At 37.5% G+C, this 16,004-nt stretch overlaps 1 protein-coding gene across 2 annotated transcripts in view; it reads right to left on the bottom strand.

Moving 5' to 3' along the window:
- LRP2 (LDL receptor related protein 2) overlaps positions 1-16,004 on the bottom strand; it is a 116,651-nt gene that overhangs the window by 25,253 nt on the left and 75,394 nt on the right. For both annotated transcript variants that reach the window (XM_027636839.1, XM_027636840.1), the window contains exons 44-57: positions 15,760-16,002; positions 14,535-14,660; positions 12,785-12,904; positions 11,811-11,942; positions 10,709-10,910; positions 9,942-10,237; positions 8,919-9,435; positions 7,013-7,165; positions 6,395-6,565; positions 4,937-5,160; positions 4,351-4,528; positions 3,305-3,501; positions 1,445-1,690; positions 561-689 (exon numbers count right to left, since the gene is read on the bottom strand). In XM_027636839.1, coding sequence (XP_027492640.1) covers positions 561-689; positions 1,445-1,690; positions 3,305-3,501; positions 4,351-4,528; positions 4,937-5,160; positions 6,395-6,565; positions 7,013-7,165; positions 8,919-9,435; positions 9,942-10,237; positions 10,709-10,910; positions 11,811-11,942; positions 12,785-12,904; positions 14,535-14,660; positions 15,760-16,002 — 2,934 coding nt within the window. The remainder of the gene's footprint in view (positions 1-560; positions 690-1,444; positions 1,691-3,304; positions 3,502-4,350; positions 4,529-4,936; positions 5,161-6,394; positions 6,566-7,012; positions 7,166-8,918; positions 9,436-9,941; positions 10,238-10,708; positions 10,911-11,810; positions 11,943-12,784; positions 12,905-14,534; positions 14,661-15,759; positions 16,003-16,004) is intronic.

Below are 16,004 nucleotides of genomic sequence, written 5' to 3'. Positions count from 1 at the left end.
AAGAAACGGCTGAAATAACTACATCAAATTGAGATGGAAGCACAAAGAGAAACTCAGTACTGTCAAAGGAGGGCATCTTGACATCATGGTGTGTTACATTTTCAAGTGTTTTCTGATTCTGCTACAGTGATCCAGTGATCTTTGTGTATAACTGTATACGTGAGTGGTTTCAATATAAATCCAAAAGGCATTGTTATATTTCCCACACTGATGGTTTCACCAGCACAGGAGGTAAGTTACATAAATGTAGAAAATACTGGCAGTTTTAAAACTTTTAATAGTTCAGCTCATGCACCAGTATTTCCTTTTCATTTGATGATGTATCAGGCAAAATAATTAAATCCTGATCTTCAGAGCTCATAAACATGTGAGCTGCACAATGCACTGCTGCACACAGAATTTCTCCTGAAGACAAATAACTAGCAGAGCAATTAAATGATACCAAACAAAAGATGCCCAGGTACATTATTATTGAAGACTTTCAGAAAATCAAGATGTTTGTAAATTGGATAAATATTTTAGGTACAAAGTTACATTGAAATGACCTTCTCCAAACTCACCACAGCCTTGTTCATCACTGTTGTCTCTGCAGTCATCATTCCCATTGCACACTGCCCACAATGGTATGCAACGGTAGTTGCTTCTACAGCTGAATTGTGTGTGATTGTCACATCGATAGGCAGGTCCCACTAAAAGAGGCATTTGTCAATGTTAGTTGAGTTACTTAGCCATTAAACTGTCCTTGCTATTCTGCCTTTCAAAACCTGTTTTGAATTATAGTCAACTTTTTCAACTAAAAAGAGCTCTCTGGTAACTTCAGTGTTGTAAAAGAAAAAGCATTACATGTATTGATTTTACTATCTTCTCCAATCTATGCTGCTTCTATTCTGCATATGCTACAAACCCATCAGAGGTTCAAAGCATACACATAGTGTTTTCCCCTGACTATTGAGATCTGGTAACAATGGTAATAGTCCCAAATCTGGAAGCTAGAGGAGGTGGCTTGTCCTCAGGTGGCAAAACTTGGTCACAAGTTCTTCAAGATGGCCAGTGGTTCAGAGAGACATGCTAGAGCACATTGGAAAATCCTGGCATCAAGCCAGTCAAAGTGAGATGCTGCCAGTTTTTGATAGTCTGACCAGCATAAATAAGCTTTATCTTCTTCAAGAATAAGTAAATAGGAAATTATCACATAGTTTGTGATAATTTCTGTCACACAAACACTGTCATACAGAGTGTTTTCCAACACTCTTTACTACATGTATGCAATTAGCTTGCAGAAAATTCTTTTCCAATAAACTTTCAGTCTCAGGAAAATTAAGTAATGTGGTTTGCTCTGTTTTTGGTGCACTCAGAGTTCACAGATTATTCTGAGTTGGAAGGGACCCACAAGGATCATCAGGTCCAACTCCTAAGTGAATGGCCCGTACAGCTGTGTGCTTACTGCATTCGTGGAATGGCTCATCAGAGTTATCACCACAATCATCATCCACATCACACTTCCAGGACAGTGGGATGCAGCGGCCATTGTCACATTTAAATTGGCCCGGAGGACAGGTTCTACTTGCACAGTGAGTACTATCTTCATCTGAGTTGTCACCACAGTCATCCTCTCTGTCACACTGCCAGGCTTCTGGGATACATCGTTTATTGGCACACTGCCACTGATGAGTTTCACACTGGTGATTAGCTGGAAGAATACAAATCAGCTGTTAGGATACCAAAAGTTATAGGAATGGTCTGCTGCTGTTATACCAATTGAGTCATTATCATGTTTACAACAAAAGTTAAAAAGAAAGCCCGTAAAAATTTAAAACATCCCATTTACTTGCCCAGTTAAGACAGACGTTTCTAATGTCATGTCACATTTTTCCCAGGCATCTTTAGAAAAGCTCACCAAGATTCTACATTCTTCTAGGAGCAAGACAGATACTACCTTTTCCTAAAGCAGAGGGGAATAAACCCAGTATTCCATATGATTGAGGCAGGGGCCCTCAGTCACTTCACAGAGGAGATAAGCAACATTGTGGCTCTGGCCATTCCATGAACTTAGATGTCCATTGTCTGATGAGCCTGTTCCTCTATGAATGAACAGGTCAGAAAACATAGCAGCAGACCACACTATTACCAGCTCCACAGCCTACAAAGGTGTAGTCTCTGTTCCCAAAAAGCAAAGCACTGAAAGCTGATGTCAGCAGTGCTGGCAAACTAGGGGAGCTCTGAAGGTCTATGAAAACAGGAGTCAAAGCTGACCTCTACTTCCAGACTTTGTATGTCTCACTGTACTACACTACTACTTTTTTAACATATACTGCCAAACTGTTTCAGAGAAAACAGTGTATTATAATTTCCATATATGTTCTAGACCAAAGGATTCTATTGCCATGCACAAGACAATGAGCAGAAGGAACTACATAGACCTAAAACGATTTTTATTGTACCCACTATGTTAAAATCACTGCATTACACAGCTGCCACATTCCTACTTTTTTAATTCCCCTGTGGCATACTTAAGAGCTTAGCTTTTGCAACTCAGGTAAAATTGACATTTCATTTAATTTGGTCATTTTTAGAAACACTTTGCTAATGGAAGGCAATGACTAAACTATCAATTATCTATCAATGACAAACTATCAATTATACAACCACACTGCTTCCCCCTCCACTTTATATTACTAAGCTTGCAACTGTCAGAACCATGTTATGTACAAAAAGAGAACTAAGGATGTGCTTTTTTAAATTAGACATAAGTATGTGGAACAGCGTAGGTTTTTAAGGAAATAACATTATTTCATAAGCATAATTATGCTACATTTCTATAATACTGCTATCACATACAGCTTTCTAAAACAAATCTTCCCACATTGAACTGCATTTTGTACAATGCAGAGGGTGCAGTAATTTTGTCCCATCACACTAAGTGCTAAAATACAGGGAAAACTAGCACACCTGTTAGATTGACCTGGACATTAGAAAGCCTTAAATTCCTCTTATTCACCATGGCTTTACTTAGAACAAAACAAAGTGAGTCCTGTTTCTAATATTTTATACCTCAGATTGTAACTTACAACAGTGTAAATCTCTCTTAAAAGTATAGAAAATGTTTATGTTTTGATATAGTACATTTTTGCTCTTCTTTATCTTGCTTGCACTGAGGTGAATTGCTCTAGCAGGTGCAAGACTAGAAAAGACTATATTTATCTCACTTTTTCATCTTTAAACAAGCGATAACGATTCTGAAATTTTTATGTTGTTTACACATTTTATACTGGCAAAACACTTAAATTTATTAGTTGGAACATACCACAAAGTACAGGATCTTCATCTGATCCATCATGGCAATCTGGTTGGGTATTGCACAAGAAATGTGAACTTGTGCAGTTCCCATCATTACACTGGAACTGCCCGACAGGACAGTAGCGGTGCGGACAGGTTGGGGGCTCATCGGAGCCATCTCGACAGTCCCTCTGTCCATCACATTTCCACCAGATAGGAATACACCTACAAAGAGAAAACAGTGTTTTCTTTGTTGAGGATATGGCTTTACAGATATACAACTATCCTTTTACAGCAAAAAATACAGTCTTGTCTCAGTGTTATTTCTTGAAACGTCCAAAACATCTTGAACTTAACTTCTTCTGTTTCATATGCCAAATGCTAATAAAATATGCCACAATACTGTCACCAGAAACAGATGATAAACAGAGGATACTGGCAGGCCTCTAGGAGGAATTTCACAAAAAATTAATAAGGATTTGATTTTTATGTATATTTGTGCTCATACTCTCTCATGCCTTTTAGATCACTCTTCAACTGGATTTTTAATGATGTAACATTTCAATAATTCACTTGAACTTTAGCATAAGAATTTCACCAGGGATTATCATTGTAACACCTCTTCAGATAAGCACACCTGCCTCACAGGGTCAGAGTGATACATCAGCACAAGAGCTCTTGTATCACCATTCCTCTCCCTCCACTGCTGTCTCAGAGAAGTGTTGGAAATGTGCCCTCACATCAGCTACATGGTTTTCCTGAGCCACAGGCAGACAGCATATATTTGGCAGAAGCACATACATTGCAAAAGATGTATAAAAAGATGTATAAAAAAATAAGACAAGATTGCAGATTTTTTTAATTCAACAGGAAGCTGTATCTGGAGGTACATGTTTCTAATAACCCAAAACTTGCTACATTAGTAATGCCATATAACAAGAAGAAAAGTAAAAAAGTACTACTTAAGCAACCAGTCTAGAAGTCTTTTCTGAAAAAAACCTGTCTTGTCTTGGTGTTGTCTTTGTAAGCACATCAAAAAGACATTGAAAAAGCAACAGTGAGCTGTGGACTTACCTCTCAGTGTCTGCACAGAGAAACTGGGTGCTGGAGCACATAGGAAGGCAGTGGGCTGTATTACCGAACTGTATTATCATGAAGTTATCGGGACACTCACAGGAATAACCCTGACCACCAGCTTTTATTAGACAAAGATGGGAACAGCCACCATTATTGGTGCCACAAGGATTATTAACTGGTAAAAAAGAAGAAAAATATTACCATAATTTGTAACTTCCAGAACACAAAGGTCTCAATCTACAATAGATTCCTCTAACACTGTTTTGAAACCTTAAATGTGAGAGATTGAAAAGCAAAACCTAGATAAGTAGGCACTTATTGAGAGAAATACATGTGATATCATATGCAGGAAATGTATGCTATTAAGCCATGATATTTTAGAAAATAATTTAACAATTATGCACTTCCAGTCATTGCTTTTCAAAGAAAGGGTAATTTATAAATGTAAAGTAGATGCCTACATTTCCTCTGTGCATTTTATTCCCCTCAGCAAAGGCAAAAGCTGGGTGTGCTCAGGACCCTTTACAACTAGTCTCTGAATACAGCTGAACCTCTAAACGTAAATCTAATTCTGTTTTCTCACCAAATGGTTGTCTGTATGGATGGTAAACATGGATGTCAAATGGCCTGTGTGTGGTGTTCACAAGAACAGTCCTGTCTGATCCGTCATATTTATTTCCCTTTTCAACTGTCCTTGTGTTCCAATCAGTCCAATATATTGTGTCTTCAAAAATTGTTATTGCAAATGGATGAGGTAAAGTGCCATCATATACTGTGTGACGATGATGTCCATCCAGGTCAGAGTACCTCCACAAAGAAAAATATGTGCAAAACATTCAGATAAATGCTAAAACATCTTCCCATCTTTATTATGTATGCTTATGGTACTTCATCATTGGTGACTAGAATCATGCAATGTAGAATTGCAGCTACTTTATGCCCTAATGATAGGGCACCGTCCTCAGCAAATTCATTTTAATACATGGAGGAAAGTAAAACAGGCTATTTTAGGCAAATAAATGGAATAGAGCAGCATCACTGAAATGTATAATTCCCACAGAAGCGCACTGGCTAGTCCAATGAAATTTTGCACATTTACTGCCTTACAGCAAATTATTTTTGTCACACGAGACTAGCTTGCCTGGATAATTCAGATTGTTAATAATGGAACACTTAAGACAATAATAGGCTTCCTATATTCCTAAATTTTATATATCTTTCTTATTTAGAGCCTCCTCTGATAAGCTGTCTTTGATAAGATTTTACATTTTTACTCTAACCTTGCTATACGGGGAAATTATCAAATACAAGAGAGAAAAAGAGAGAAACATACACATAATTAATATGTATTAAAAGACATTTTAACACTTCATCATAGAAAAGGCTGTCAGAAGAATTAATGTAGAGAAGAATAGAAGTAAATATAAATGTAAATGTACATGGAAATACGAATACAAATATAAACACTAACATAAATACAAATTATTGTTTTCAAAGTATTTCAATGTCATGACATTGAAACAGTCAGAATACTATTACTCATTTTTACTGATATTTAATTCTCTAATACTAGAAGCAACTAATAGATTTTTCTTGATTAGCAAAAAAATCCCATGTGCTAACAGGAAATTCCATGTCGTACCTAGGGACATTCAGACATCTTCTAATAGTTTGTATACTATTTTATTAGCACACAACTAGTGTAGTTACAAGCTCATCTCTTATCTATAGGTAGAAATAAGAGAATAAAAAAACAGGCATTTTATACTCAATTTTGCTTTGGTTCAGCCTGTATACTACATGCAGAGAAGTTGCATATTTGAGTACAGAGTGTAAACCTTTTCGCTACACTTTTCGGACCACTTCCAGTGGAATCTAGGATGCGAATATAGCAACTAGGCTACTGTGTCTTCTAATGACACATATCACCTACTACTCCAGACATTTTAATATATATGATGCCTACAGCACCTATAAATGCTCCCACCAAAATCAGACATGAGTAATTATTCAGTTGTTTTAACCTTTTCTGTGTACATACTCAATATAATCTAGATGAGCATCTGCCCAGTAGAGCTTGTCATTGGTGTAGTCTATGGTAAGTCCATTGGGCCACTCTAACTTTGTAGAGATAATCACAGTCTTCTCCTTGCCATCCATGCCTGCTCGTCCAATATAGGCTCGATCTGCAAAGTCTGTCCAGTAAACCTGTCTGTTCAAATGAATACTTACAGTCAGAATTGTAGTAAAAATATGTTGAAATCAATATTAGAAGCCAAGACTCAAATACAGTATTTCCTGTCACAGAATTAAAGCAGAGATTAAGGAAGAAAGCTAATATATTCATTACTTGAATTGCTACAGCAGACAATTGTGCAATCACAATTGCCTTCAAAGAATGTAACTATCAGCCCCAATATCTGCCAAATCACACACACTTTTATCAACCTTTTTTAGCATTGCAATCAAAACTTGCTAGTCCATATGGAACCAAATTCCACAGTGCCCTGCATATATACCTATGAACAGGTTAGCTATTAAGCTGCAACTAAGAACTAACGCCATGCAAATCTAAATGCAAGCAGGCAAAATTTCAGATTTTCAGAACAGTGCAGGATTATTTGCAAAAGAAAGGAAAAGTACTCTTGAAATGTCATACCCATATTTTGGATGAACAACAATTCCTCTGGGGTGTTGAAAGCAGAAAGTGTTGTTGACATCCACACACCGATCCACCAGTTTTTTCCGGAATCTTCCATCAAGTTCAGAGACATAGAGACAATCTTTGTAGCCATCCACCCAGTACAATTTTCTGAAATGAAGTTTCAGAGTTATTTAATATTATTTAATTATATTTTTTATTTTGCTTCATAGAATCTTTAAATTTCAGGGTTTTTTCTCCAATAAAAAATATATCCACTGTAAAGGAACACATACTCCGCTGACATCTCTTCTACATCATGTTCCAGGCTGCCCTTTCACTCTGGCTGTTCCTGTAACCATGATTGTTACTGCCCAATTCAAACTTGCAGTTGCCTAGTTGAGTAATAATACACCATCTACCTATAAATTCCTAAACCCATCTTCCCTTTCTGTCCTACCAACAAGGGCCAGGAGCAGGAAAACAGACATGCAGTGCAATGGATTGTGACCAGGGCTGTAAAATACTGGAGAGAATCATCATTGTTCCATGCTGCCACCTCTGCTCTCATCAAACAGGTAGAAAATTCCTAAGTTATCTGACACCCTAATTTAAACTTCACCTAGAATTTTCTAACACTTCTATTACTTTGCCTAGGAATATACACAGCTGTAAGCAAAGAAATCATACAAGCGAAAGTGATGATTTTAAAAAGCCCGCACCAAAACAAAGCATTTAATTCACTTAGACCTGCAGCAGGGTACTTTGACATTCTCTGCAGGGCTGGTTAGCTCCAGCATCCACAGGGTCATTCTAGAAATAGCCTGACAGATATAACCCCTGCCTACACCACCCTAAGCAGTGCCATTCCCACCAGGGAGGAGGACAAAGTAGTCTTCCCCAACCTGCATCTCATGGCATCCTCCAATCCTCTCCCTGTACTGCAAACAAGCAGAAAAATTCAACCATTGTACTGTCCTTCAGCCTTTCTGAAACACCTAAACAAAAACCAACTAAACTAAAACATATCTAATTATAGCTGAAGTAATTCAACAGCTGTATTAGAATGAAACAGTAGGACCACTTCAGCTAAAATTAGCCTTTTCCTTCCTCATCTATCCATGAATCTAAAGCATTTGAGGCTGTTGACAACATTAATTATCATTAGGTTTAGAGACAAAGTGGTTTAAAAATATCAACATATTTATATAAACACTCTCATAGAAGTTCCAGTGACTTTTTGAATGATTCTCATTGTTTTGCAGTCTGATGCACTTTTTATGCTTATAGTACTGCACTCAGAAAGCAAGACCTGATGAAACACAGCCAAGAACACTGTCAGAGAGGGTACCATATAAGGACAGTGTTTCTGTGGCAGTCAATCAGACTACTTTTTGACCCATAGCAAGCAATTAAAAATTTGCCATAATGCAAAGTGCTTTCCAAATCCCTCACTCTCATACTGGTCTCCTGTCAGCAAATGAAGTGGATCATGTTGTTTATCAGTTAAAGGTACGTTTTTTCAAGAGCAAAAGAAATATGCTCTTCACATTTGTACAGGAGGTAAATTTCATTAACGTTTGTTATTCCTTACTTAACTGGAATCTAGTTACCTGATATAACATTTTGGTTATGCAAAGAGAGAAGCCTGCATCCCAACCCCAGCAACTGCTAGCAAAGGACTGATTGATGAGAGAGCAAGTCTGATATAACCTCAATATACTATGAGAGTAATGAAAGAAAAGTGTTACGTATTAAACACTGATAAACAATTTCAGTGCAGTGGTGTGCACTGCATTCACAATCCAAAACAATTTCATGACTCATCAGAAATTTCATATGAAGTGGAGAAAAACCTTAAGATAAACTCCTTCACACATCATTTCCTTAGGAGCCCAGAAAGATAGAAAACATATTTTCTTACCTGCCAACCCAGTCAACAGCGATACCTTCCCCGTTGGGCACATCGTCACTTATCACTGCCTCCTTATTTGTTCCATTTAGGAACATTCGTTCAATGACATTCCTCCCCACATCAATCCAGTATAACCTCTTTTCCACCCTGTCAAAGTCCAGTGCCACCACATTTCTCAGTCCTTGCAAAATGAGAGAGTAAGACTGGCCATCTGCTGTGAGATTTCTCAGATAGTAACGGTTGCTAAAAATAAGGTATGGGGAGATATTACTATTTTGCCGGCAACTTTTTCCATCAGGCTCCCGGATATAGCCTGGGGCACACTTACAGATGTAGGAGCCAGCTGTGTTCTCACAAATCTGGCTACATACTGATGGAGTTTCATTGCACTCATCAATATCATCACAAGTCCGTTTATCAGACATAAGTTTGTATCCAGGATGACAAGAACAGTAGAAACTTGTCTGTGTGTCTGTACAGTCATGATCACATCCACTGATTGAAGGGTCACTGCATTCATTTATACCTGGGGAAGGAAAGGAGTTCTATTCAAGGAACTGGATGGAGTACTAGGGCAGTCACTTTCCAACGTGCTCTGTCTCTCTCTCCCTGCTACCCCCTGAAATGCTGAATGTGAATGTGGACTGCTGTAATAAAGGAAAAAGGAAAACAAGTTAATCAAATACGAAATTATTCTAGTATCTTTGAAATCTGCCACAAAACACCCTGAGTGCCAAGTATGGACTTCTGAATGGTATATTTTGGAAAAGTAAGGGTCATACATAACAACGAATGAACTATATTTAGTTCATATAATTAGCTCGTTGTCACAGTCTGTTAAAACAATACATAAGAAGTATGACTTAAATGAAACAAAACCAAAATTAAATATCTACATTTCTTATAATTTTCATTTCTGAGAGACAGCCATGGGATAGACACAGTTGTAATGAAGGAATTGTCTTACGAGTTCATTTTTTTAAAGCTGCTTATGTATATTAAATTAGACAGTACAAATAAATCTATACATACCACATCCTTTTTCATCGCTGTTATCTAAGCAATCATCCAACCGATTGCAGACTTTAACCACTTCAATGCAGTTTCCATTGTCACATTTAAAATGGTGGGGAGAGCAGGTCGCTTCTGGTGTATTACAGAGATGTTCCAGCTCATCAGATTCATCACCACAGTCATTATCCCCATCACAGAGGTAGGCTTTGGAAATGCAGCGCCCATTCTGACAAGTGAACTGGTGCTGTTGACATGGTTCATAGATGCATCCCCTTTCATCACTGCTGTCACCACAGTCATTCCGCCTATCACATCTGAAGAAGAATGAACACTTTCTTCAAATATAAGAAGGCAATCACTGTCGCTAGGGCAGATGGGTGGATACACTGTCCCAGTTTCCAAAGAAGGTGTGATATAGAAGGTCTATATTTTAGCTCCCATAGAAGAGACTTTCAGAAACCAGGGTCATATTATATAGTCTGATCCTGTGAGTCCTGCTTGTATTCCCTGTATGCATTACAGGCTGGACAGAGTCACCCCAGGATATGTTACTAGCCACAGGAAAAAGGATTAAATGCTAATGGTGAGCACTGGGGATATTAACATAGAAAATTCTGGAGCATTTTCAAGTCAAAGCTAATGCATAAATGAAGAGCAGATAAACAGTTTTACTACAATATGCAGATGTACTTGGAACTAAATGATGTGAAAAAAAAAGGTTGAATTAGCTGCTTCACACAAAGCCAATTTTGAGAATTAATACAGCTGCCCGGGTAGTTACAAACCTGTATGTATTACGGATGCACAAGCCATTACCACAGGTGAACTCATTTTCTGTGCAAGATCTTCGTGTGCAGTTCTGGTGTTCATCAAAAGCATCACTGCAGTCAGCATCACCATCACAGACCCAAGCCCGAGGGATGCACCTCCTGAGTGGGGGTCGATTGTTGGCACACGTGAACTCTGCTGCTGTGCAGTTGCGGTTTGCTGAAGGAAAAGCATGTCCACTAACCAAGTTATACTCTGTGTGTGTAACACCCTCCCCCACACACACACGAACAGCCTGGATATCCACCCATAATCCATAACACAGCCATGCTCTGCTGCACATACACAGATAGATATCACTGCACATTCTCGTGTACAAAACTGTGCATTACTCTTCATGGAAGCTGACTGGGAGTCAAAGCATTCCTTAGAGAATGCTGACATGCAGAAATCTGGATCTTATCAGCTTCTCAGTATAAGATTTTCATGTATCTGACCACATTTTCTGGGAGCTGAACAGGTATTATGCCTAGGGTCTCTATTCCCTGTTTTCTTCAAGGTATTCTGTTCTCCAGGGAGCAGAGTGAGCATCATTGCAGTTAATAAGGGCAAGGACTGAAAGTGTATCCAACTGCTGTCAAAAGTATCAAGAAGCAGGACCAGGCTTGGTGAACCTCCTTCCCTTTGCTCACCCTCTAAACAGACATATTTATTTTGCTAACTAGATTTTAAAGACATTATGCCAAAACCATGTGGTTATTAATATGCACAAGATACAGTACATGACCATCAGGGACTATCTCCATTGAAGTTGCTATTTCTGCCCTGATCATACACACAATGCAGGTTAATTGTATCTCCATTTTGAACACATCAATTCAAAGAAGAGTAATCGCAAAATTATAACAATGTTTTTGGGGGGGTTTTTTACCTGTAAAATATTCAATTTCAATTTGATATAATGAAAATGAAGGTACAGAAAGATTGTACCTCATGCTTAATGTGCACCTTTGTGGGTAGAAAAACTGGTAGTGGGTGAGAGTTTGGGGGTTGGTTGTTTTCTAAAAAAACGCCCACAGGACAAATAAAGTGCAGTATCTATTTGCATTAACCACCTACCACAATTATGTCTTTGATCCTCATCACTCATATCCCCACAGTCATTATCACCATCACAGATCCAAGTTGCTGGGATACATCTGCCATCATCACATCTGAACTGGTCACTTGAACAAGTCCGCAATTGGGGCACTTAAAAATGAACACAATTACTTTGCTTGTTAAACCAACCTGAACTGCCATGAAAATCTACTGAGGAGTGTATTTTAGAGAGAAGCTTATGAGAGTGAAATGTAAGGGAGAAGTTTAGGCGTAAAACAGTGAAGGTACAATCTGAAGACCTTTTCTTAAGCTAAAGGTGCAACTCCAGCAACGTGCAAAGTGAGCTACCAACCCTGCTTAAAACATAGAATAATCTATTCTACCTTCTGTTATGCTTACTTTTACAATGAGAATAATAATTATCTTATAATATCAATTCTCAGTGACTTCAGTCAGCCCTTTCTTTTCTTCCCTGGAGATTAGTATCCTTTTTTTTCACCTCCTACCCCACTCCTCTGCTTATTCCTATCAGTTTCTATTGTACATACAGGATTTGTTTACTGTAATACTAAGATATTCATATATTGTGTCAACACTATTCACATCTGCTTCCCACATTCTTTTTTTCCCCAAATGCAATACTGCATGCACACTTTCTGTACAGCACAACATCTGTTTTTACATCCAAAACAATATCAAAGTACTTGCTTCTTTTTGCTTCTTGATTCACTACTATCACAGTCTTACAGAGACAGGAGGTTACATAATAAGAGTAATCACACTACAAGCAATCAACTGTTGCAATTAAAAGCCTTCATATTCCATACACAGCTTTAAGGATCAAAATATTCAGTGACTCAGATTATTTAGTCAGTGAATAAAGCCCAGAAGATACTTATTTTCCACCCAGTCTGGATTCAAGCTACTGCCTACAAGAGAAACTACTGATTTGCTATAACCCCTCAAGTTGTACCCTCTGAGTGCAGACTTACCACAAGAGGCAGGTTCATCAGAGCCATCAGCACAGTCTATTCCTTGATCACAGTACCAATGAGCAGGAATACAACGTCCCGATGTACAGCGAAACTCATTATTTGTGCAAGTCAGTGAGACTGGAAGAAAAAACCTACGTATTACTTCTTTTTTTCTGTTACCTTTCCAACTTGTTTTAAGTTGCTTTGGAGTCCATTTTATGCAAAGAATACTACAGTTCCCAAAAAGGAAAGAGAAAAAATTATGCTAGGAAGGATGTCTTTTCTCAGCCTGTCTGTAAAGAGTTCATAGTACAAAGTAGCTTGATATTTGTATGCAAAAAAATGGGTTTAATTCTCTCCTTGGATATACATTCAGCTAATAAGTAGACAGAATTTGCCTTGGAAATAGAATTGCAGGCAGCAATATGTTCTATATTTATACTTGAGATTTGTGCACAGGAAAATGACCACAGCCCAATATACTTATTTTTCCAGTGTTCAAACCAGGCGTAGCAGACTCAGCACCTTACAGTAAATCAAAATGTACACTAAGGAAGTAATATCTCATGGTACATAATGTTTTCATTTTTCTCCCACCAACTTTTCTTCACCTGCTGGTAGGAATCTTTTCTTAATGGCAGTGAAGAACAAACCATAACACTGAGTAGTTCCAGCTAAGCATGCTACAAATATTCTTTCTGCACTTTGGCTGAGCCCCTCAATGCTGGCATATATAATGGGTTTGACAATTTCTTCAGTAGTTACTGATACTTTCCTGTACCCTCTGACCGTTTCAGAATACCAAAAGAACAGTCTGGCCTTTTAACTTGTTCTTCCATGTGCCTTTGATGATGAAAATCAAAGACAATTAACTGTTGCTCATTAATGCCTTGGGGTTTCTTTGCCTCTCATTCTCTTTCTCTCCCTCTTTCTTGCCCTTCACCACTTCTCAATTTAAGTAATTCCCCAGGCACATTAACAGTAGAAGGGACAAAGCACATCTTTTACGACCAGCACAAGCTCACTATTGCCACCTATCTTTGACACGTTGGGGGCCCATAGATAAAAGTAGCCATGTTCTGGTTACAGAAATTGAACTGATATTTTAGAAAAACTGTGGCATAGTTAGTTCAAGGCATGTAACTTTAGGAAAATGAGTGAAAGCAAAAATAATCTACTCAGGTAATACTAAAACCAAATCATTATCTGTGTTATAAATTGATCCAAAACATTTCATATGGAAAAAGTACTACCTAACTACTACCTAATTATAAATGTCTTAGAAAAGTTGAGCTGGTTTGTAATTAAGGTGGATGGAAAACTAGATATTTCTATACACTAACTGGAAGCTACGATGAACACCGAATCATATGCTAAAGCATACATAACCACATGAAAGGGCTAAAAGAAACTACATTTGAGACTGTATCAATTTCATTTGTTTAGAACAAAAAAATATTCTAATGCTAAAGTTCTAGAAAAGACAGCTCACTATAATACTTAAGTGGCAAAACACCATGTAAAACCATAAAGAATACAGATCAGAATAAGCAAAAGGAACAACCTCTCAAACGTTTTATGAAAATGCTGCAAAAATTTATGACCTTTTTTATTAGATAAAATCATGATTTAGATAATTGAGAGATAACAGTGCAATGCATTAACTTTAGTATTACAAAAACAGATATTTTGAGAACAGTGTGAGTTATGTCAAAAGGAAAGAGCAGTAGAATAAATTACTTAAGTAAGGAAGGCCCTGTTAACTTACCACAGTGAGTAGGGCTCTCATCACTCATATCTCCACAGTCATTATCACCATCACACAAATATGTACGAGGAATGCAAATATTTGTGCTTTGGCATTTTGTAAAACCAGACTGGCAAGTACGTTCCGCTTTAAGGAGGGAAGAAAAAAAAGCAAAAGTTCTTTAGAGCTTTTTTAAATACTGTTCTGTTGCATCTCGTTCAGAGATACATAACATTGTTAAAGAGTCCCACATTCTAAAGTGCATCACTCATACTGCTCATGCTACATGGGAACAGTTAGATCATTGCTTTTATCGCAGAAGTCCTGACAAAAACATGATCAAAAAATGCCAATACTACACGCCAATACTTGTAGGTGAGGGAATGAAAATTGACATGTATTCACACTGTAATGCCTACATTTGCAACCAGTTGGTATGGTATGAATCATCAGACCAACTACAAATGACTAATACACCAGGAATTTCAAATATTCAAATTTCTCTGAGATCAAAAATAAAATTGACACAAATAATACGTTTAAACAAAATCAGTGCACACACAAAAAGAAAAAAAAATTCTCTAAATACATTTTCATCAATTTCTTCAACTCCAAATACAAATTTTCCACTAAAGATTTTAATCTTAGTGTATAGATATGATTATTTTGAGGAACTGCAATAGTAGTCAATATTGAGCTAATCGCAGTTTACATCTTAAGGAAAGCAAACATGATTGATAACTTTTTGAGACCCAGAAGGCATATAGTTTTAAACTGTGACATTATGGAGTCACAATATACACTCCTGATGATTAAATCTAGTATAATTAATATAGCATGACACGAAGACCGTTGTCAAATTCCAGGCTAATCCTGCTAAAATATAAACCCTGCATTTAATTTATCTGAAAAAATACTTGTGAAATCCATGGCGGATCGAACCCTCACAAAACTTAACATTAAGCACTGCATGAGCATTTGTTGCATTAAGGCAGACTCCCTAAAGCAACATTTATTATGTAATAACATTTTATACATATATATAAAATATTGTGTATTCCAGAATATCTTTTAACACTTCTATATGCTTCAAATAACACAAAGCAGCCATCTGTAATGTAAATAAAGCAATCTTTTGTCCCATTTGCTGATTTTGTCACAATTCTTCACACAAAGTCACATCTCCCTCTTCCTTCATTTAGAGAGTCAGACTCAAACAGGCACTAGGTGATAGGGCTAAACTTACGGCAATTTCTCTCATCTGATGTGCCATTATCGTAACAGTTGTTTACTCCATTGCAGACATACTGAAGAGCTATGCACCTCCCATTATTGCAAGTAAACTCTGTGTGGGAGTCACAGGTTCGGAACAAGCAACCAAGCTCGTCACTGTTATCTCCACAGTCATTGTAGTGATCGCAGCGGTAGTGGTAGGGTACACATCGCCCATTGCCACAGGTAAATGCTGTTGGCTGACAAGTATGGAAAGCT

The sequence above is a fragment of the Corapipo altera genome, unplaced genomic scaffold (assembly GCF_003945725.1).
Source record: "Corapipo altera isolate COAL_440 unplaced genomic scaffold, ASM394572v1 45, whole genome shotgun sequence".
Taxonomy (NCBI): domain Eukaryota; kingdom Metazoa; phylum Chordata; class Aves; order Passeriformes; family Pipridae; genus Corapipo; species Corapipo altera.
Note: the sequence above shows the minus strand (reverse complement) of the source record. Positions and strands in the feature narration are given on the sequence as shown.